The 24,619-nt window shown below is 43.5% G+C and overlaps 1 protein-coding gene across 1 annotated transcript in view; it reads right to left on the reverse strand.

The window, feature by feature from the left end:
* PCSK2 (proprotein convertase subtilisin/kexin type 2) overlaps positions 1–24,619 on the reverse strand; it is a 270,666-nt gene that overhangs the window by 115,323 nt on the left and 130,724 nt on the right. Inside the window, exons 3-5 of the mRNA XM_082743215.1 lie at positions 10,706–10,819; positions 8,604–8,712; positions 1,057–1,094 (exon numbers count right to left, since the gene is read on the reverse strand). Of these exons, the coding sequence (XP_082599341.1) occupies positions 1,057–1,094; positions 8,604–8,712; positions 10,706–10,819 (261 nt within the window). The remainder of the gene's footprint in view (positions 1–1,056; positions 1,095–8,603; positions 8,713–10,705; positions 10,820–24,619) is intronic.

The following is a 24,619-nucleotide window of genomic DNA, read 5'->3' on the forward strand; positions in this document are numbered from 1 at the left end:
GAATAAAGCTTTGGTTTAACTTCTGTCATTTCCTTCTGAGGGGGTGTATTGACTGGACTGTGCCAATGATTCATTTAAATTTATTCTTATTATTATCCTTATTAAGAAGATGCTTAGTCCAACAGATACTCCTCTAGATTTATAAGACCCATGGAGTTAATAGAAGCTCAGCAGATGGGTGCTCCCCCCCACCCCCGCAATTCTTAACGCAATAAACAGAAAATCTCTGTTCTCTCTTTGCAATGTGCATGTGCATAGTTTCCAGGACGAATGACCCAGAATGTTGAACCGAAAGCATTCCTTAAGATGAGACTCTTCAGCTAACTAAAGTAATATTAAAAAAAAAAAAAAAAATACTTCGACCTGGAGGTTACGGGAGAAGTATAGCTTAGTACGGACACAGCAGGGCTTGGCTAGCGTACTCCCTGGGGGTGAACATAAAGCGATCTCTCATGTTGAAAGGGTTTGCAGGTTCCACCAGGAAAAGCAGCGTGTGATTTGCTAGGTAAAAAGTTAGAGCTCATGGACCTAGCTCAACGGTGTGTATCATGATTCTCTGTGAATAGGTCTTATTTGTCAAAGGATAGTTGGACTCAGCGTTGCAGGGGGAAGTCAGGGCGGGGTGCTCATAAGCACAAATACACACACACAAAAACAACAACAACAACAAAAAACAAAAACGGTGACGTCCTTGCTTTGGTAAAGCTACAGTTGTGATGCGAGTTGCTCCTCTTTTCGACTTTTTGCCGTTGGTTTTCTCCAGCAAGAACCCAAATGGCACATTTCCACCCGTCAATTCAATGTCCTCGCTAGGGTGGGTATTAAAGCTTGCCACCTCTCTCTATTTCCCGGGCTTGCTCTTTCAGACCACAAGTCTCCTGACAGTCTTCTCACAAAGCCACCACCATTCCAGGCTACCAGGCCCCTGGCCTTGGCCCTTTGCTCCTGGCCTGAGCTGTGGCTCCAGCAAGTGGGGCGGTTGGAGCGCACGTGCGTGGTTATGCGTGCATGTGTTTCTGTGTGCGCGCGCAGCCACCCAGGTCAGCTTGTACTTACGTAGTTCGAGGCCAGGTCCGGGTGCAGATAATCAATCCCTGTGAAAAGAACACCACAGGATGGAAGGTTAATACCCGCCATTGCGTCCTCAGGGAAGATGCTCAAGAAGACACCCTCCTTATGGGGCTGGCGCCAGGAGAATGGAGTGGGCTTAGCACACGTGCTTCAGGCCCGTCCTTGCGTTTCCATTCCCGAGTGAGGGCGGGCCGCACCTCCAGAGTGGGGAGAGAGCTGCCACCAGACAGCGTCAGAAGAGTGAAGCCAATTAGATCTGTGGCCCCAGAATAAGACTTTCTGACATGCATGTCCGTACTGAGGGGCTTAGTGTCTGCAAGATGGATGGCTCGTCAGAGCAGTGATCTAAGATTTGTGGAAAACCTGACATTTTTCAAAGCATCAACTGGCATTTCTTCTGAGATGAAACTTGCCCTGGGGAGGAAAGACGATTATTATTTAACAGGGTACAGACAGCAATGGACTAGGGGAATATTCTCTGGCATGGTTTAATCAGAAAAACACCGCTGGGTGGGAAAGGCACTTTCTCAGAGAGCAAATGGTGTCCAGTGAAGTGTTCGGGGTGAGATTTGATCTTGTCCCTGCAGAATATAGCTTTCTAGGAAGACTGTGACTTTGAGCTTCCCAGCAGGAGCCATGTGCTTTCTCCTGGATGTGGCCCATCTTGCTGCCCAAGAGTGTCTGCAATGGTAGAGTTAGGAACACCACTGCATTCCCTTACCTGTGAGGCCTCAGAAAGCATCATGGAACTTCAAGGCCATGCTGAAAGCTCTCAGCCAGGGGTGCAGAGCCATATAACCTCTGCAGCACCCAGCTCTTCACAAAACCTGCATCTCTGGGTGTCACAGTCACCAGCATAGATTTTGGAGTCAAAATCCTGAAGTGTTAATTCCAATCCTGCTGCCAGCTGGGTGCATGATTTCAGGTGAGGTGCTTGGCCTCTCTCGGCTGGTTTCTTCTCCATCAAGCGGCATGAACGGTGAAGCGCACATAGCTCGGTGGCACTTACTAGCTCTATTGGATTTGCTGTGTTTAAAAGCTAGAGGTATCATTCAGTTCCTCTGATAGGTGGCACCTTCCATGTGAGCACCCTAAGGCCTGGTCGCAGACAGAGCTTTGCCCCGCAAAAAGAACTGGGACTGGGATGTTGCATTCAAAAAAAAAAAAAAAAATCCTTCTTTGTTTTTTTGGTTACACAAGAAATTTCTGGACTGGGAGTCATTGTTCTACAGAACATATGTTACATTTTGCTGCTGGTACTTTGGCATGCAAAGCATGTCAAATTACTGCTGTCACTCATGACTGCTTTCTGTAGTTTGGGAGAGGATAGCCTGTCACTTCCCATCCACCGTCCTCCATTTCCTGCTCTCCTGAACTCCCTCCCAAGGACTGTAGAAAGACAGGGATCAGAAGATTTGAGGACTAGTATTTTTAAAGTTTGCCAGCCCTTGTCCTGGACCCTAATTCAGAAATGGTGTGTTTCAGCTGTGGGGTGGGTTGGAGATGAGTAAAGGCTACAGAGACCAGCAGATCTGGTTCTGTTCTACACTCAGACACTATAATAATTGTGAGGCTTCTGCCAAGTGACACAATTTCCCCAAGCCTCAGTTTCCTTATCTTTGAAATGGGAATATTATTTGCCTTGCAGAACAGTGTTCAAGATGAGGACCAATTCATTAAGTGTGTTTAGCTTGTAGTAAACACTTGATATGTTGTATTTATTGCTGTCACCATTGGTGACACATCATTAGAGTCATGTGGATAATGCAGAAGAGAAGAAATATTTTCAAAAATCTACTGGGTCTTAGAATGTTGTGTTGAATTAAATTGTTGTATGTATTTGTTGAAACTGGTTACATTTTGTGAATTCAATGTGGGGCAAAACATTTGTAACCTATAGATAAATTAGGGCACACAGTGGGCAGTGGGCACACAGAGAATATGTTTTTTTTTCCTAGCGGGGAATCAATTCCTTTTTGGCATAATTATACTTCTCAAGTTTATTTATATTTTTAGTAATCTCTATACCCAGCGTGGGGCTTGAACTCACAATCTTGGGATCAAGAGTCATGGGCTGTACTGATTGAGCCAGCCAGGGGCCTCTGCATGGTCATCCTTCTATTCATGTTTGTAGTGTGTAAGATTGTGGTGCATGTATATACACACTTAAGCCTCGGGAAAGCCAGGTACAAGTCACCTGGCCAGATACTCTAAGGCAGGAGCATCCAGCACCCAAAATCTCAGGTGATATCGATGCCCCCACAATAAATCAAGCTGACTTCAGACACCTGGGTATTTCCCCCAGAGGGTAAACATTCCTGGAGCTACGGCAATACCAGGTTGATGCATGGAGTGGACAGAGTAAGCTCCTAGTCCATGCGGGGGGACAATTTTTAAAAGATGACCCCATGTTCTGATAGTGTAAGTTGTCTGGGAGAGAAATTTTCTGAGAAATAGTAGTTTCTTCTCTGTAAAGGGAAACTATCAAGGCAAAGATAATTTGAGACTTGAAGGAAATTAAAATTAAAACAAGATAAATTTAGCCCAATTAAAATTAAGGATCTTTAATTAGGTTAAGGGGAAGTCTGAGTGTTAAGTTGGTACAGATACAGACTTTAGTCTGAGAAAGAAGAGATTACTGATAGAACCATCAGAGAATGCAGACATGATTCAAAAAATATAGTAAACTAAAGCATGAAAATAATAGACTTGTAATGAAATAGTATTTTAATATTTTTGTCTATTTGATTATCTTTAGAGGTGGAGTATACTAAATACATTTTCTCAATCAGTTTATTTATTTTTTAATTCTTGTATTATGAATGTATTCAATTTTATTTTGAACTTATTGGGTTATTTTCAGCAGTGAATACCAGGCACGATGCAGATCCTGGAAAAACAGACAATTTAGACACAGAACCTGAGCTTTCAGGTATCTATAGCTCCCAGTCTACAGTGGGGACCAACTCATCACTAGCCAATCATAACACAATGTGGAATGCAAATGATAATTACTTGGTTATAGTTTATATTAGTATCCCATCATCAGTTTGAGTCTTTTCAGAAAGTCTAATCCACAATGTTTCAAATGCTCAGGAAGCTCTGATGGTTCTGGAGACCTCAGAGAATTAGCAACGAGCTCCATAGATCCGTTCCTAGTTACAATGTTAGTAATTCAGTTGAGATGTATAATAATGCCACACATCGGTAGGGCTGTTCTCCCCCTCTTCAATCTGACTGGTCTATGACTGCCTCTATCAATAAAATGTTGCATGATGTTCAAGGCTAGGTCAGAAAAGTCCAGGCATCTTCCATTTGTTCCCTTTGGACACTTGTCCACTCAGGGAGGGAGGATAGGAAGTCAATAGCCAAGGAAGAAGCTCCTGTGTGGCCCTTGGTATGAAAGGCTCAACTGAGCTGCGGCAGCCAACGTCAGTGGTCAACCATGGGGATGAGCCATGAATGTACACCCCAGCTGAACCTTCAGATGACTGTTGGGTAACCAGCATTCTGCCCTTGACTGCATGAGAAACCTCAAATGAGAAGTGCTCAGCTGTCTTCCTGAGTTCCTGTGCCACAAAGTGATGAGCAAAATAAATAGTTACTATAAGCTGCTAAGAGTTGGAGTCATTTATCATACAGGATTAATAACTGGAACAGATACCCTACTAGTCCTTCTGAGACCAGCAAAGCCCAACTTAGGGGAGAAAACTTTGCTTTTCTATGTGATGCAGACTTCTAACTCTCTTGGGAGGGTGCGGCTGACTGCCTAATCCTTGAGCTTGAACCTCCATTGGCAAGGATGAGATCCGGTTCACAAAGACTCACCAGGGAGTCAAGCCAAGGAGTGGGCTTCAAGCACTGAAGATGGTGGGTAAGATCAGTTTGGGTAGTTTCTTGCCTCCCTAACCTTGGTTTTTTCATCTGTAACATGTGGACAATAGCACTAATCTTAGAGGATAACTGTGACTGTTTCCAAATTGGCAGGTGGTGTCTAGTATATAGTGAGTACTCAAGAAATGTTAGTTTTTTTTTTTAAGATTTTATTTATTTATTTGTGTGAAAGAGAGAGAGCACAAGCAGGCAGAGGGCGAAGCAGGCTCCCTGCTGAGCAGGGAGCCCAATGTGGGACTCAATTCCCAGGACCCTGGGATCATGACCTGAGCCAAAGGCAGATGCTTAACTGACAGCCACCCAGGCATCCCAAGAAATGTTAGGTTTTTATTGTTGCTTCAGCTTGAAGCTCTCCCTGATCTTCAGTTTTACCTCCTTGGCACCGTCTGATGTTGGCTAGTGTCCTTGACTCTTGCCTTCACTGACCATCTATAACCTTGATAGCCTGCACCTGTCCAGAATTGTGCCTGGGCTGGGTGGCTCCTATCCACCTCCATGTTTTGTTGGCCATATCTTGTTTTCTAGTTCAAGTTCCCAACACCAAACAACTCTGTTTGCGATGAAAGGGGGGAATTGTTATCATTAAGTGGGGTCCTTGCTGGCATTTCCAAGCCTGGAACATCAGAACAAACCCTTAAGAAATGCTTTCTGCCCCTGTGGGCAACAGATAACCATGGAGGTATTCTCCTTCTGATGTGTAGTGTGTGGAAATGACATTAAGTTGCACCTACATGAAAGCAGCAGATATTTATTGAGTATGTATGGAGTCATTGGATTCAACAGAGGATGTTGGTCTAGTTCTGAGTTGTGAAACCAGAAAGTATGAATGACAATTAAAATGGAGCTATCTATAGATTGACTCTCCCACATGCAGGTAATCAAACTATTTCCCATACAGGTCAAAATAAAGAGAGCAATGATTAGGAAATATGACATTGTTTCTGCTCTTAGGTATGAAGTCAGTATCTGTGTGTCTTTATCCTGTTGGAGAATGATATTTTGCTTAGCAAATATCTGGAAAATGATCCCATACCATTTCCTGATGCTCCCAGCCTCACCGTTGCACTTCACATTCTAGGTGTTAGGGCAGAGATGCCCAGTGACATGGTCTGACGCTGCTGACCATTGTCCCTGTAGTGTGGGAGGCTGCTCGTATCCCAAATGTGCTCATCTTGCTTTTTAATAGTGGATTTGGAGAGTGGCTTAGTGGTTCTTCTCTTCTTCAGTTATCACACCAAATAAGCATGTGCTGAATTAAAGCCAGCCACAAATCCTTTGTTTAACTCTGCACCAGGATGTGGAACCTATTCCTCCTTCCCTGGAATTTGGCCCTGAGACCATTCCTCCAACAAAGGATGGGATGCCTGGGTGCCTCAGCAGGTTAGGCATCTGCCTTTTTCTCAGGTCATGATCCCAGGGTTCTGGGATTGAGTCCCTCCTCAGGGTCTCTGCTCAGCGGGGACTCTGCTTCTCCCTCTGCCTGCTGCTCCCCCTGCTTGTGCTCTCTCTCTCTCCTTCTGACAAATAAATAAATAAAATCTTAAAAAAAAAAAAAAGTGGCTGAATGATGCTTGCGCATTCCATGCCTGGCCTAGAGGAGGAATGGCAGCTTAGAATGACTGTTCCTGTGATTCCCCAAGCTATCTGTAAGAAATCCAGCTACCTTGCTGGAAAGACCAGGTGGAGAAGGGACGTCCTGGGACTACATGGAGTGGGAGGGAGGCCAGGCCCTTTTAGCATCTCAGTTAAGCCTCCAGTTGACACTAGTTCCAGCTGCATTCTGACCCCTATGACATGAGAGACCCCAGAGAGACCAGTAGCAGGACTTCCCAACTGAGCCTGGTTAATCCACAGAACAATGAGAGATAGGAAAATGGTGGTTGTGTTAAGCCATTCAATTTGGGGGTAGTATATTCTGCAGCAGTAGATGACCAAAGCAGTGGAGGAGTTGGGAGTTTAAATTGGGGGGCGGGGTAGAGAGTTTGGTTTTTTGGGAAGATGCCCAAAGACCACTAAATCAGAAGAAATAATATCAAATAAGAAACTCTGCTGAGACTTTCTGAAGGGCTTAGCTTCTCACATCAGGAAAGGTGGGTCAGAGTCAGGGCTCATCCTTCCCTTTTGTCTTTTTGGAAGGGTTGCTTCACAGTCTTTCAGGGGGTTACAGTTAAAGAATCCAGAAGTAGGCATCACGGGCTGTTCAGTTTCATAAAGGCAATACGTCTGTCTGCGGCCACTTTTAGGGTGCTTTTCTAACCCTCAGATGTTGCATAATTACAATATATCCTAGGCAGATTTACTCGGAACACAGACACATCTTTCTCCTGGGTGAGCTGGTCTCAGTTACATTGGTTTCCAATCCAAAGCATTAGGAAGGAAGGAAGAACTATAAGCTCCCAAGACCCACTTGTACACACACTCTTTCTCCTGCAGAGCTCCTTTATTCCTGTGAAAGCCCTCGGCCACCGGAGAAAGCTTTTACATCCACTTCAAACATCTCCCACATCAGAAAACACGGAGGCATTGTTTTTATGTGGATATTTAATGAGCCCACACAAAAGACAGCACCAATTTTAAGCATGTTGGCTCCCTTTGTCTCACCATCAATTCAGCTTCAAAGGCTTGCTTTGGACAGCTTAGGGTTCTTTGAGGATCTTCAGAAGGGAAAGGCTCCATTGTTTCATCTCTCACACATGGGCTTTAGGTATAATTGCATTAGTACTGCTCAGTGGAGCCTTTCCTGGAGGAGCCACATGGCTGATGAAGGGCAAGGGACCTGCCCAGGGAGATGACCACAGGGCAGAGATTCTCCAGAATCTTGGCAGAGCCAAGGACATGTGTAGTTAGAAAAACACCAGTTCATCCTACCCATTCTACCCATCCTACACTTTGTGTTTTGTATCACAAACTATAGAAAATAAAGCTCTACTAAATCTTTGTCTGGCAGGCATATGGGATAGAATAATGTGTTATACATATATGCATATGTAATAAAAGGTTATCAAGGTCTGCTTTACTAGGGTTCATCCTGAAAGTCAAAATTTCTTCAAACTCCAATCCTGTTATCAAAAAGCTTCTTCATGGGCATAGAGCCATACTGTCTAATAGAGCTTTCGGTGATGATTGAAGTGAAGTTGAATTCAGTTTCAGCAGCTGCTAACCCCTTGGGGTTATTGAGAACTTGAAATGAAGCTGGTGTGACTGAGGAATTGAATTTTTAATATTATTTAGCTTTAATTCAGTGTAAATAGCCACATATGGCCAGTGGCCACTTCATTGGACAGTGTGGATCTGGAGTACACGGTAAGTTCGAACAGGTTTAGAAGATACTCTAGGGTAAGATACAGAGAGTGGCCCAATAAGAAATGACAGTTCGGTGATGGCCAGTCTTCCTTTGTTCATTTTTTTGAATTTTTAATTTATTAATTCAATAAATATTTATTAAAGGCATCCTCAATTTTGAAGACTGCTGAACTGGAGGAAGGGGAGGATTTTGTCACAGTATAGATGGGTGGTAAGGTCCAGCGGGTGTCTCTTCTGTCTTTGATTTGCATCTCTAAGCAATGAATCTTTGGTATTCCAAAGGCATGCAAAGACACACTTGCTTCCAAATGATGTGAAGGCTTTGAAATACTCACCATCATCCATAATTCCAATGGTAACACCTTTCCCTGTGTATCCCAGCTCCCAGGCTTCTGCCACATTCAAATCAAGGCCAGGAGTGCCATCAGCTTGTCCAGTATTGATCTGGTTCAGGAATTTCAAAGCAAAGAATCTGATTAGTCTGTTGCAGTAAAGCACCTATCTAAATGTCTGTACCTGCTATGCCAGGCCCTGGTCAAAGGCCTGTGAAACAGTACTCCTGAATGTTTCCCCATCCACCTCTTCCAGACTTCTCCCTCCATTTTTTGATACACACAATTGATGTTTCTCTGACGGGATTGCTGTCTTTAAACTCCTTAGAGCTGCCATTGCAAGAAACCCTCTCCAGTTCTGAATTAAATGCTCATTCTTATAGAATTCAAAACCTTCAAAACCTCAAGTTTTGAATTTAGCACATACTGTCTTGGATCATCCTTATTTGAATGTGATTTCCTCCCTCAATAGCAGTAAGCTTTGCAAGAAGGAGCATGTCCTACTTACGTTTGTAATTTCAGTGCCACCACATCAAATCTCGTGTAAAAATATTTGATGCACCAAATCAAAGATAACTGGCTTACCTTTAGTGCTCATTCTAATGCAAAAAAAAAGTCTTTTCCCTAAAAAAATTCAAAAAAGGGAAACAAAGAAATTGTATATAACTATGTCCATTACCCTCTTTTCATGTTTCTTTGTCCTGTGTGTTAATCAGGTTAGACTACAGATTTTCCCGAGGATGAGTTTTAAAAGCAATGAAGTCAGAGCTTGTACTGGCAGAAGCCCACAGTGACCTGTTGCCTGTTACTACAGGGTTGCTAACACACTGCTGTGAATATCATTAGTGTGCTTGGTAAAAATGACTGCTCTTCTCCTTCCACTCATGTGTTCAGCTTACACTTTTTCCATCACCTAGGAAGTTCGTAGAATGTCCACATCACTGGTTTGGGTCCATAGGATGTATGCTCATGTGCCATATGTCACATCCAGGCTGAAGCCTTAGGTGACAGTGTGTGACTTACCCCTTCCCCTTGTTGAGGTGCTCATGAAAGCAGAGATCGGGTTGGAGCTGGCATGGAGCCTGAGTCCCTGAGAGACTAGGAAGTGTTGGACGTACAATATGAGTGAGCAAAAGCTTTGACTTGTTAGGCCGGGGTGACTTGGGGGGTTGGATGTGATCGCAAGAAATGTAGTCTAACCTGATTAACACTCATGAGCTCTTTTCAGTTGCCTGTCTCTGATTTGTAGGATTCCATGCCCAAAAGCAAAGGGTACAGTCACCCAGAAGACCCAAAGTGGAAGCTGTGATGTATTCCTATACATGTCTCAGTCCGCAAGGCTATAACTAGTTTTTTCTCCTGCTCATCACCTTTTAATATTAAATAAGGTAAAACATCACTCACAGTTTTAAATTAATCACTCCTTTTCCCTCAAGATGCCCTGCAGTTAGGTTTGGTTTAAAGGATTTGGGTCTCTTTTAAATATAACCCAACCTGTCCAAATGGATCACGAAGGACTGCTGGTGAGTCAGATAATAATAATCACTTCACCGGATAGACAGGGCTTCTGAGGTGTGACTCTTCCACCTGGAAAGCCCCATAGATGTGATTTCCTGCCATTATTTTAAGAAGTGCTAATGGATGCTACTTTTCTCGCTTTGGTCTTTGAGCTCTCTTGCTTGTCCTTTGTGAAGTTGCCCGAGTCTTTTCCTTATCCCTGTGATTTCATTATGTCCTGTAGTCATTCTGCCTGTTGAGATCCCTGGATTACTCCCCTCAGACCCTTGACTCAACTTCTACATGATTTTGCAAGTCTTCCCTCACTCACTGGTGTGATTTTTCAAACTCTGGAGCAGCCTGATCAGCATTTGGTAGTTGGTTTGACCATAAGAGTTCATGGCTATTTAGCATTTCCAGAAGGAAGCAGATTAGAGAACATGATGCATGGGTGCTGATAGAAAATCAATACATATCAGAGGGGACAGAGAGGTTCATGGAGTCAGATGCTGGCTGACATCCCACAGAATAACGAGGAAATAGAAATGCATTTTTTAAAATCTGAAGTCTCAAGATGAGAAATGTTAGGAATAATATGGCATGCTTACCAGATACCACTGCTTTGTAAAAAGAGGATCATTCATGTTGATATCGATCTCGTTGATGTCTCTATACCCCCGTTTCTTTCTGTCAAATCCTTCTTGCTGCAAGGCCATCTTTACCTGGAATGACAATATTGGCATATTACCTGAATATCCACCCGAACAACTTCTTCTGGAATTCATTTCCATGAATTCAAATTCCATTTGCACACAGGTATTTTTTCCTCTGTGGAAGACAGGTTCATCTTTTTTTTTTTTTTTTTTTTTTGCATTTTAATTTTTTATTTTTTATAAACATATATTTTTATCCCCAGGGGTACAGGTCTGTGAATCACCAGGTTTACACACTTCACAGCACTCACCAAAGCACATACCCTCCCCAATGTCCATAATCCCACCCCCTTCTCCCAAACCCCCTCCCCCCAGCAACCCTCAGTTTGTTTTGTGAGATTAAGAGTCACAAGACAGGTTCATCTTATGTACCCTCTACACTCCATGATTATTTTCTGAAAACATTTGCTTCTGACTGTGCTGAATAAATTGGCTTTGGTGGTGGCTCAAAGTGAGTTTCCTTTAAATGGGTATTTGATAGAGAAAAGTACTCTCACGGAAGATAAGGGGGTAGGGGTTGTTTAGGAAAAGAAAACGAAGCAGCACTTCTATTAAGTTAAGAAGGTTGATGTGGATTCAGGGAGGGAGAGGGAGTTAGAACTGCAGGGACCATTTTTCAGGAGGGCTTTCCAGCCTGTACATTTGTAGAGAGGATTGTGTTATCACATTTGGGAATCAGCTAAAACTGAAATCAAGTCAAATCAAGCCAAACACAAATGCAAACGTAAACCCAAACCAAACAGTCTCCTGCCTGGAGAGCCGGCAAGTTCATAGCAAAGCTCTAGAAGGTAAGTGAAGGATCCTTGAAGAGAAAGGGCTGTCCTGGCAACGACAGTGCTTTGATTTTTGTTTCCAAAATTGGAACCCCAAGTCCTTGGATGGAAATGAAACTTAGGAACTGAATTATTCAAGCAGGCTCCTGGCCACAGTTAGACTTTGTCCCATTCATGAAATTCTCTTCACTTGGGCATCATGCATTTATCATCCAGGGGCTGTGGCTCGTCTCTGAACATCTACAGACTCAGGGGCCACACAAATGTAGAAAAGGGTGTGCACTACATACTGGTATTTTTTATTTTTTTTAAGAGAGAGTGAGCGCATGTGTGAGTGAGTGTTGGGGCGGTAGGGGTAGAGGGAGAGGGAGAGAGAATCTTAAGCAGACTCTCTACCCAGTGCAGAGCTTGACTCGAGGCTTGATCTCGCAACACTGAGAACATGACCTGAAGCAAAATCGAGAGTTGGACGCTTAAAGGACCAAGCCACCCAGGTGCCCCTGAATTTTTTAACGATACTTTGCTGCCCAACATCATTTCTTCTTTTCTCAAGTATTCCTAGTGCATTTGGAGGATTACCTGGTATCCACTAGGTTCTGTGTTTGGGAATGAAATTTGAGACACCTATCTGCAAAGAAACTGCAGGCTCTCTCTGCCTCAGCGGTGCCCATGTGGGTATGGATTTGAACCCAGGGAAAGGGATGTGAGAGCAGAAGGAAGCCTTGAAGGTTATTTATCTCAGAGGGTCAATCATCAGACTTGCCCTATAAAAGGTCCTTGGGACAGTTGCACAACCTGAAAGCTTCTGCAAGACCAATCCTTCAGCCTCCCACTGATCGTGAGCTCCCTATACCATTCCAGGAAAATCTCTTTTGCTTAAGTAATTCAGAATCTGTTTGTGTTACTTGCACTTGAGAACTTTGATATGGGAGCAAGGAAGTCAAGAGGATCCAAGTCAACAGTAATGGCAGGGAGGGAAGAATGAAGAGAACACAAATGTGTCTGGAGACCTCCCCTTCCTTGCTGTGCTGTCATGGGCAGGAATGTTGTGGGAGAGTGGTTCCTTATTTTGCTCTACACACTGACACAGGCAGACCAGGGACTCATTTGACAGAAAAACTCTAATTCTAGCAGAAACTATGTATGTGTAGAAAAGAAGTGGTTCGTGTGGCATTTTCTCTGTTCTTTGGAGGTATCCCAACACCAGATATAGACTGCGGCACATAGCAAAAGTTTGAGAGCATTGCGATGGATGGAGAGTCTTATAATGGCAGAAATCTAGACACAACTAGTGTCCATCAGATGGAGATAAATTATGATTCAAATATTCATATACTTATATGTATACAGTATATAATATGTGTGTGTGTATATATATATACACACATATCTTCTGTATACACACACGCACACACACACACACATATCTTCTGGGAAACAGATGCCAAGATGAGATTAAATGTGCAAGGCTTTTATTAGGAGAGAAAATGAAAGAAAATGCTATGTAAGCTTGACCCCCGTAAAAGAGAAAGTCAAAAAGGTGGGGCAAAAGTTTGCTCAATGGCTCTATAGCATAAGGAAGGTTTGGCAGGTCTTTTGGGCCTTCAAAGTCGGCTGTCAGAAGAACCCTGTGTCTCCCAGCCTGCCTCAGTACTCCTGCTGTGCTCAGTCACTGGCTAGAGCTGCCTAGGAAGCATGGCCTCTTGCCAACACAGTGACAGATTTCAGAGTGCAGCAGCTGGGGTCCTTGGTCAGTTATTCTCCCGGAAGTCAGAGATGTACGCTGCGTGTTCTCACAGCTGCCACAGAACAGACAGATAGATCTATCTAGACACATATACACACCTGTATGTAAAGAGTCACACACCCCCCCCTTAAAACTTTTCTTTTACTTGGGAAGAAAGTATTCAAGGAAGCGCAGCAGGAGTGTCACTTTCACTTGGGATGGAGCCTGAATTCAGCCATCGCCTCTTTCTGGAGTGGTCCTGAGCAAGACCTTTATCTGCACTACTCATTGGTGGTAAGCCTTGCTTCCACTGAGGGATTCCCATCATACTGGATCTGTTGTCATGACTGACTTTGCTAAAGCAGCACCGTTCTTTCGCTAGGGTCTTTGCTAACCAGGAGCAGCTGCCCTGTGGATGCTTGAAAACTCCCCTCTGGAGCTTCTTCTCAGCAGCAGAAAAACAAGAAGACTCACATCAGATGTCTATCTTTTTAGATAACGGGGCAGGAATGGCTGTGACAATAGCACTCCAAACTCAATTAGCCTGAGTGCAGTCTAATGAAAAGACTTTAAATCCATTTCCATAAAATTAATTTTTAATTCCATAAATTAGGTTTTAATGGAGACCAGCGATGCTTTGGAATGCTGTGCTCTCTCTCGACATCACCCCTCCTTGTAACCCAGAAGTGCAGAAGCATGATGTAGGTGTCTGTAATCTTGTCATCTAGTGTCACTAAAAATTAAAAATCCTAAAACTGCTAGCATTTCTGAACCTTTTAGTTTATCTTCATGTCCTTCTTGAAGATCACAGTTATAATTCCAAGAGAGAAAACATCTATTAAACATGTATTTTTACTTGTTACACACAAACTGGAGAATAGCTTTTTTTCCCCCCCTCACAATGATACCATGGAATATCATAAATTGCTTTAATCTTCCTGGGTTCTTTTTCAATGCTAATTTGCATTTAAACCTAATTTTTACCTAAAAGTAACTGAACTATAGATAAAATTATGTATTCTTTCTTCACTAAGTATCCTACCTTAGGAATTTTAATATGCTGCTCCACGGCTCTCTTTAATAGCTACCTGAATATCCCATAGAATAATGTACCATAATTTACCCAATGATTCCCCTCTTACTGGTCATTTGGATTGTTTTCTATTATAAATGAAATTACCATTAGCAGAAAGATGAGATTATAAACTATTTTTAAAGACCTCTGGAGAAGACTTTAGTGTTATAATCCTATGTGTGATAAAGCTGTTAAAATCAGAGAAGTATTTCCTAGTTCAAAATCGTTCCTCATATTATAACTAAAAGGCCACTTTTATTCTCTCTTCTTCCTGCTCTGAATTGTAACCTTTCACTCACAATACCTTTCATTACCACTTTGATGTGGCCCCAGTGCCATGTAACTGAACCAAAGCTTCTTGCCTTCCTGAACAATAATGCACAGTTAGCTTAGGTATTTTAGACTGCTCACCCAAATTGGTCTATTAGACTGAACATTTATATAAATGGAAAACATAAGAAAGCAGGAATGTTTGTTACTGGGAATTATCTTAGAAACAAACAGATGGATATTCTGCAATTCTTGTTCAACTTTTAAGTCTTAGTTTGACACATGTGCATAGAACAAATTTTACTTAAAGAAATTCCTCCCACTCCCTTTCCTCTTGTAGTCCTTCTCTTCAATTAAGAATTTTCAGTAAAAAAAAAAAAAAAAAGAATTTTCAGTCAACAAATGTTTTCATGCATCTACAATATACCAGTTACAGAACATTCTAGAAGGAGGCAGATACTATCCCTGCACATTTGCATTCTATTTTACAAGTTTTGCTAACAAGGTAATTTCGCTACATAGAATCTTCTCAATAAGACTGTGGAGAGGGTATGGTTACAGCTGAGGAAAGGACTATAAGCAGCCATTGTTCAGCGGTTGAAAACATGGCGGAGTCACACATGCTGACCAATTCTAAATGCTATGTACTTTCCACTAAGCCACATTGCTCCTCCCTAAAGCACAGAACACAGTCAACCTTCCAGTATCTGGGACAGCTTAACCGTGAATGTAACTCTCCAAGGATCAGGGCCTGGATCACTTCCTGCTGGGCTGATAATTAAACAGCTGCTAATTAGCATTGACTGTGTGGGGCAGGAGAGGGGCAGGGAGAAAAAGGAGCACTATGGGAAACCTGCCTTCAAAGGGTGAAACAAGTTAGCTTGGAGTGAGCACAAGAAAAGAAGCATAAAACATAGAACCGACATGTTGGCAAAAATACTGAAGTTCTATGCCTGTGATGTTGTATATTAGGTTACACCATTATTTTCTCTTTTTTAAAGATTTTATTTATTTATTTGGCAGAGGAGATCACAAATAGGCAGAGAGGCAGGCAGAAAGAGAGGGGAAGCAGGTTCACCGCCGAGCAGAGAGCCCGATGCAGGGCTCGATCCCAGGACTCTGGGATCATGACCTGAGCCGAAGGCAGAGGTTTTAACCCACTGAGCAACCCAGGTGCCCCAACACCATTATTTTCTGTACCACCAAGAATTATTTTCTTTACCACTTTTATGAGTTTACTACATCCCCATGAAAGATATATTGAAGGCCTAACCTCTGATACCTCAAAATGTGACCCTATTTGGGAAAAGAGTTGTTGCTGATGTAATTAGTTAAGAAGAAGTGGTGCTGGAGGAAGATGGAGCCCTAAAACAACATGGCTGGTGTTCTCATGAGAAAAAGACAGACATAGAAGGAGAATGCCATAGGAAAACCTATGGACATAGAGAGTGAAGCCATGTGAAGAGGGAAAATGCAGAGGTTGGAGTTATTCTACTAGTAGCCAAGGAACTTGTGGGTCTACCAGAAGCTGGAAGAAACAAGGAGAGATCCACTCCTAGAGATTTCAGAGGGAGTATGGCATGCCAACACCATGACTTCAGACTTCGGGCCTCCAGAACTGTGAGAGAATTAATTTTTGTAGTGTTGGGCTTCCCAGATTTTGGTATTTTGTTATGGAAACTAATACAACCACTAAGAATTAAACGAATTCAGCCCTAGGAAATCACTACAGCTCCTGAGAATTAAACTCTGTCATAGTGCTTCCTTCTCATTTATAAACTTTATTTTGTACATGAAGTGGTCTTATAGTTCCATTCAGATGAAGATTTCATGAACCCTATGTAATGTTTGCAAAAACAAACAAAAAAAAATAAAGAGGGAAAATGTTGGGAAATAAATTGGTTAGTATGTTTCTAAACTGTTGCACATTTAGGGGTGCCTGGGTGGCTCATTTGGTTAAATTTCTGTTCAGGTCATGATCCCAGGATCCTGGGATGGAGTCCTTCCCTGCATTGGGCTCCCTGTTCAGAGGTGAGTCTGCTTCTCTTTCTCCCTCTGCCTGCCGCTCTGCTTGTGTGCTCTCTCTCTCTGTCATATTTGACAGAGATATTTGAGAGACAGATTAAAAAAATCTTTAAAAAAACCTTTTTCACATTTGGAATCTAACTCAGAATATTCCACGTCCATGTTTTCCTACACCACATCATCCTCCATGCCATCAAGCGTGTTGGTGATCAACATTTCTTGAAAAAGTGCTCTGCTATTGTCTCCAGGTGTTTCCTCTAAGTAGCCGACACCTATCTGGCATATTTTGATGCACCAGCCTAAGGCAATACAATTTTTGTCACTCTAGTCATTTGCTGAGAGTGGTTGTAAGAAACATCAAAACCCATTCATTTTTCAAACGGATGTTGTGTGATCATTTTTGCTTTTCTACATTTGCTGATGGCAAACTTTTGAGCAGTTAACAAAGTGGAACTTCTCTGAGTTTGCTCCACCCCAGGACTGGAACCCCTAATAAGGGGATTGGGGGGAGACTCCTCCAAGGGAGTCATGAGGTTTTGCAGGAAGATCTCTGGATGGGAAGTCAGGAGCTCTGGATTGTGGTTGCCGCAGATGTGGGTTGGAGACAGGCATTTGCCCCTGCTAACTCTGCATCTTTGAGCATAACAGTGCTATTTCTGAGATCTGTTTCCTTACCACAGAATGGGCATATCTCCTTCTGAGGGTTGATTTGAAGAATGAGTGTGGTCACCTGCTATGGAACGGCTGTGAAATACAGTTCCTGTCACACAGGACATGTCCACAGACATCTGTTCCCTTCCTGGTCCTGAGGTCAGCTGTCCTCTACCTGGAGTGCCCATTGAGTCACCTGGAGGAGTCTAGCAACCCCCACATGCAAGCCACACTTGGACCATATCAGATTCTCCAGGGGATTCCAACCTGCCTCAAGGCTGACACTGTCTTAGAGCCAATTTTCTTCCTCTGTCAAAAGCCTATTTCTACCTCTCAGAACTGTGATGAGGCCCTGGTGGGATCCAGGTTTTGAGATCCTCACTTGGTAGCAAGATCTGCAGCTATGAAGCCTTGCAGCCATCCTCTGAAGATGTCAGCCCCAGGTAAGGAGACAAGGAGATGTCTACTACCCCTTAGTCTCCAGCTCTCCTGGTGCCTGTCCTGCCCTCTATTTTGGTTCTGTCTCTGGGGAAGGACAGGGTGGGACTGGACCTCTCCATCTCTCTTTGGGCTGGACATAAGAATCCTCTGAGTGAATTGCTTCTTTAATTAAATAAAACTTGTTTTCAAGCAAAGAAATAAGAAAGAAGACAAGAAAAATGTAATTCCTTTCCCACTTCCTGAGAACCCCTGTTGATGTAAAAAAAAAAAAGAAGAAGAAAAAGAAGAAAGTTAACATATGTTCACAGTTAGAAAATTAAAGTAGTCCAGAAAGTTATATAATGGGAAGGGAACATTTATCCTCCTCTTTCCTTCCTTGCTCTCAAATAGCTCTGTCCTCAAAGGTGACCACTCTTCATGACTTCTCGTGAGTCCTTCCGGAAAATACTTATTTGTATGTACTCAAACACATATATAAAGAGGAAGTTTTTAAAAAAGGAGTATATTTAGCATGATTCTTTTATAGTGCTGTAGATTGAATGTTCCCGCCAAAATCTGTTTCCCCAACCATGTATGCCCCCGAATTATATGCTCATGTCCTAATCCCTGGAACCAGTGAATGGGATTTCAATTGGAAAAAGGGGATTTGCAGTTGTAATTAAAGATCTTGAGACGAGACTATTCTGGATTATTGGGGAGGGGGGAGGTTCTCAATCCAATGAAACATGTCCAATGGCCAGCGTCCTTTTAAGAGACACACTGGGAAGAGACATGAACAGAGGCAAGTGGAAGGCCACGTGAGGTATAGGTGGAGTGAAGCAGCCACGGAACAAGATTGCTGATGGTTGCTAGAAGCTGTAAGAGGTCAAGAATGACTCTCCCCTAGAGACCCAGAGGAGCTCAGCTCTGCTGACACCTTGATTTTGGGCTTCCATCCTCCAGAACTGTGAGAGAATAAGAAGTTGTTTCAGGTCACCAAGTTTATGCAATTTGTTATGGTAGTCATAGAAACTGATGCAGTGTCATAAATTTGAAGGAGAGATTTATATATGTATATATTTACATGCACGTATAAAATACTGATGGATAATAGCCATATATTTTTTGAAGGATTTATTTTATTTGGGAGGAGAGAGAGAGAAGGAGCATTACATGGGAAAGGCAGAGAGAGTTCCAAGTAGATTCCACGCTGAGCAGGATGCCAGTCTAGGGGCTCGATCTCAAGACCCTGAGATCATGACCTAAGCCCAAATCAAGAGTCTGATGCTTAACCGACTGAGCCACCGATGTGTCCCTATCCGTATGTTTAATATCAACATATAGGTGTATTTCATAATATGTAACCAGTGGATTTACCTACATGTGATAATATCTATATGCTATTCATATGATGCCTATAATACTTAGGTTATAATATCTGTACCTATTGTAATATAGATAGAACATCTGGTAGTATCTCTTTTAAATTTACTACAAAAGGATCAAGAAACATATGCCATTCTTAAGTAACACTCATTCTCTTTAACAGATGCACATTATTTTATCGTGTGGTTAAAGCAAATTTAATGACCTTGTCAGCCATTGAAGGATACTCTTGCGCAGATTATGTTGCTGTTTTGCCATTCTACTCAACATTGCTGTGAGTATCTTCACAAACGTGCATGTGCGCCCTGGTGAGGTTTTTTCAAGGATAAATTATAAGCAGCGGGATTGCGGATTACGCTATGATTTTAAATTTCCATAGGGCAATTATTGACAAGTGCCCTCTGGAAAGTTTCCACCAAACTGCATACTCACTAATAACGCATAAGAGTTTAGGGAATGTTTGAAAAATATGGCTCTCCGACACCTTAAGGCGGCTACTCTGATCACCCACGTACTTGTTCTGGGTGGGAAGCAGAGGTCCTGAAGGCTGGCACAATCCCCTGGGGAGTTTGTGAAATGCGTCGCTGGGCGGGGGCCTGGCCTCAGTATCTCTTAAAGCTTTCCAGGTACTTGATTCCTAAGCTGGGGCTGAGAAACTCTGTGCTGGGGGATCCTCTGCACCTCCCTTGTCTCTCTCGTCCCCATTCTGACAAGCTCAGGTAGGGGACCGAAATCAAACGAGATGCGAGCGAAGGACAGAGTATCTAAACACAACAACGTTGAGGATTCTCTCTGCAAGAGAAGAAACTCACATCCATAAGAAAATACATTCCATTTACTCGCTAAAAAATCACGTCTCCCTATTCCGCTAGTACTAGCTGGGAGGGGCGGGGCCGGCAGGCTGCCCCTGAGCTGGTGTGGGGGGTGCTGGTGAGCTGGTGTGGGGGGTGCGTGGGCAGGCACAGGAAGACAGCGTTTTCCAAGGAATGTGGATCTTCTGTTTATCACAGGCCTCCTAATTTGCACAATAAATCACTTAGCTTTTATTATGGACTGAGGACTCACCTACACCCCCCACCCCCAAATAGGTTAAACCAAAACAAAAATAGCTATTCCAGAAACATCATGCCCTATACGTGTTAGCTAGAACACCTGCTGGGGGCGCTTGAAAATCAGTCCACATGGGACGCAGGATTAAGACTGAAGTCAGAAGTCCCCACTGGCTCCTGGCCTGATCGTCCTCCCTGGTGTCAATCTCCTGTGGAGGGGAGAGGACCCGAGGGCTTTTGGATGTGTGCTTACAGAGTCAGGGCCAACCGGGACAGGCTCTGTTCTTCCTCTCATGAGATGCCAGAGGCACACCGGGGGGGGGGGCTTTCCCTTCAAGCTCTGAGCTGCTGGGACAGGGGAGTTTAAGTGGATTGGGCTGCGCTTCATCTCCTGGAAAGGATGCTACAGTTTTCCTTTTATTTAGGCAGAATATTGACTTCAACTTAGTAGAAAATGCTGCGGTAAAAGAGACAGGGTAGCATTGTGGATGGGAACTTGATCTTTGGGGCCCCCAGACCTAAGTTACAGGTGCTGATGCACCTGCTGTTGACCAGCTGTGAGATCTCCCACGAGCTACTGGACTTATTTAAGGCTCAGTTTGCTCACCTGAGATGATGCCTGATACCAACTAACATTTATTGCAGACTGACTGTAAGCATTTCAGGTACAGCATTTCAGCAGTTTATCACAGCAATGAAAATTGCTGTGGGGTCTTAAGAATGAAGGCAGGAAAGAGTTAAGTGTATTGTGAGTCACACAGGTAGCCAGGGGTAGAGCCATGGTTCGTACCTGTTCTGAGCTGAATTGTGTCCAGCAAAGAATTTGCATGGTGATGTTCTCATCCCCAGTACCTTGGAATGTGATCGTATTTGGAGATAGTGTCTTTAAAGAGGTCATTTAATTAAAATGAGGTCATTAAGGTGAGCCTTAATCTCATATGACTGGTGTCCCACTATAAAAAAGAAGAAATTTAGATATAGACACACAGAGGGAAAGGCTCTGAAGATACAAGGTCAAGACAGCCATCTCCAAGCCAAGGAGAGAGTCCTTGAACAGATCCTTCCCTCTTGGCTAACCCTGCCTACCCCTTGATCTTGGACTTCTAGCTCTAGAACTGTGAGGCATACATTTCTGTTGTTTAAGTCCTCAGTCTGTGATACTTGGTTATGGAAGCCCTCAGAAATTTATAGGAGACTTTAGCAATCTGGTTGTATAGTCTGCATGCTTCCCTACTGGGCCATGTTGCTTCTCTGCTTCACTTCATAATTTGGATTATGGGGAAAATAAAATGAGATTATGTATAAAGACCCTCGGCCCAGAGTATATACTCAATAAATGCCTGTGTTTGCTTCTATCCTTATTGCCAATGTTAAAATATTTCAGGTCCTGTGGAAAGGCAGTGGGATGGTACTTCCCTAAGCAACCAAGGCCCCTTTGATTAATTTTTACTGTTCTTAGCTAGTTAAAGGCAGATGAAACATTGCAAGAGAAACTAGCTAGAGCCCATTCCCATGAGGGTCCTGAATGAGGAAGACCCCCCTACAGGGACTCCACATATTTTTGACTTCACTGTTCCAAGGTAGTGTGTTATCTCAGTGTTTGAGCTGATGAACGGAACACAGCTCATCATACAAGAGACCCAGAAAGGCCATTGCTGGGGGTGATGTGGGAGATTACAGAGTAGAGCAGCCACTCCTAAACTCAGGTACTCTAGCTTGTCTGCTTTGCCACCCACTGCTGGCCTTGGTTGTCAAGATCCAAACAGGGATCTAGAGAGGAGAGGAGGCTGGATGGAAGGATGTGACACAATAAGGCCAGTTGCTGGAGGGGCAGAGCAGGCAGGAGTCTGGCTCCTTCCTTTCCCTCTTGAGCATGCAGGGATGCCTTTTTGGAAAGCCCAGTTATAGGCAAATCACAGGGCTTAACTTTTCAAAGAATAGGGAGTTAAGCCACAATTATGGCTGAATGCACTGTATTGATTGCCCTCACTTAGGGAGGTTTGTCCATCTTGCAAGAATGAAGACAATCAATTGAGGAAAGAGGATATGGCTGCATGCCACTGGTCACTGTTCCTGTTATTGCATCTCAGTGACAAGATATTAACAAATTGGTGTCTATCATCTAAAGCACTATATAAAAGATATACCATGAGATAAGTCAGTGTAATTAAAGAGGAATCAGAAGTTGTTTCTAGCTGAGCAAAGTGCAGCTTTGGGAATGCCTTTAGAAGGTAAAATTCCAGCTCCCATATTTGTTGAAATGTGTGTATTGGGTTTGGGGTTGTGCTTTAGCATGATCTCAATCTTCTGCTTGTTCCTATTTCCAGGATGAAGGAGGAATGGCGTGGGTTGAATTTAGGGGACTGTATTAAGGAAAACGATATTAAAAGATGTTAGGTACTATGCTATGTGCTGAGGTTAGACTGGGGTATGCTTTGGAGGACCATTTCCCAGGGTTACCAAGGGTCCCCAGGAGCCGTAAACTCAGTCCTTGGCCAAAATGACATGGTCCTCTCAAGGAGGTTCTTTTGAGAGATGAGCATGGAAAAGAAGCAAAGCAAGGCTGTTGCTTTACTATATTGATAGCTTTGGCAGCACTCACAGTGTAGTCAAAGAGAGCCTGCCTGAGTCATGTGGATGGCTCTTTCCTATTGTAGGTGAACAGAAGGACCTTGGTGTAAAGAAGAAGGTTTCCGGGAGGACAAATGAAACAAGGGGAGGAGTGAGATGAAGGCTCTGCCCCTGTCCATTCCAGCTGTGGCCCACCTCCCACCTGACTAACCCACCCAGCACTCCACCTTCCTGGGAAGGCACCTGGAGGTGAAAGTGAAGAGAAGCCAGCAGGGCCCACTATGAGAAGGTGCTCATAGTGTCCAGCTGGGTATGAATGGCTCTGGAGCAACACAGGAACGTAGCTTCCTAAACCTTTGTTTCCAACAAAACCTCCACCATGGTGCTGGTGCCTGGTGTGCTTCTGCTGGTGAACCAGAAGGAGGATGCTGAGCGAGGATGTGTCTGGGCTGCTTAGTCCCCACCATGTTCTGGTGGTAGGGATCAGTAATGTGCTTCTGGAAGGAATGGCTGAATCCGACTGAAATATGCAGTGAAGGCTCACAAATTATCCTGTCTTTGGCTTGGTTTGGTCCTGTGGATCAGTTACCTTCACTCTTTCCATGACTGCATAGTACAGTCAAGGTGCCCGAGTCCCAGCAGCTGCTTCATAAATGGGGTGCATGGGGGTAGGAGGGCATGCGTGGAGGTTGAGAATGACTTGATCCAAAGTCACAACTCTACCAAGTGCTAAAGACCATGCCCCAAATGCAGTACACTGCAGTGAACAAACACTGGAGTCAGAAAGCTCCGGGGTTCAGGTCCTGTGTTGATCTGCTCCTTATTTGTGTGTGTTCTGAAGTGGGTCTCTCAGCTTCTCTGGATGGCATTTTCTTCCTCTGGAGCAGGGATCAGCAAATCTAGCTTGCTGCCTGTTTTTGTAAATACTGTTTGTTGGACACAGCTGTGCTCACCCGTTCACGTGCTGCCTCTGGCTGCTATCACACTCCAAGAGCGACTTGACTAATTGCAACTGAGACCATATGGCTCACAACACATTTGCTCTCTGGCCCTTTACAGAAGAAGTTGGTTGACCTCTAATGTATAGCATGGAGATGGTGGAATTCTGTATTGTATAAAGCTTCACGGTGAGGATCACATGCGATAATCTTCCTTTGTGGGGAACTCTGAGGCATACTGTAAGTATTATTGTCTATAATTATGATGAATAATATGGCTATGGAATCCATCTCCTCTGTGAAGGAAGAAGCAGGGGAAGAATTTTGAGTCGTAGTATAAATGGTGTGATTTGAGGGCCCCAGAGAAAGCTTCCAGGGACCCACATCACTTCCCCTAAGCACCTGCACGCTGACTGAGTTCCAGCCATGAAGAGTTAAGCTTGAAATCGAGGCCTTCATTACCCATGTTGATTATGTCTCTATTTGAAAAGATTTGGAAAATGAGTCCTCTGGGACCGGCGACACATCCAGGTGTTACCATTTACCAACACTTATGCATGAACTCCTTCATTAGATGGTTTTTTCTCCGTGAAGCTGGTGGAAATTTGTGCAGGCAAGGAATGGGAGTTTATGAAAAAGGTAATTTTGAAACTCTTGGGCAGTTTCCAGGGCTCAGAATTGGGTGCCACCAGAAGGTGTAGGATTAAGACAAAGGAGGCGAGAGGGCATGGTGAAAAAACCTCCCAAAATTGTTTGCTTCTAGACATTCTTAATGCCTGACATGTCTGCAGTACGGAGGGACACGCTTACCATTTATTTGCTATGACAAAGGTTGCAGTATTGTTTCATTGTGAGTTTCCAGCAGGGGAAAAAAATCCCAAGAGCTGCCTGCTACAGAATACAAATGGAGCCTTGAAAATTCATA

The sequence above is a fragment of the Mustela nivalis genome, assembly GCF_964662115.1.
Source record: "Mustela nivalis genome assembly, chromosome: 8".
NCBI classification, from domain to species: Eukaryota; Metazoa; Chordata; class Mammalia; order Carnivora; family Mustelidae; genus Mustela; species Mustela nivalis.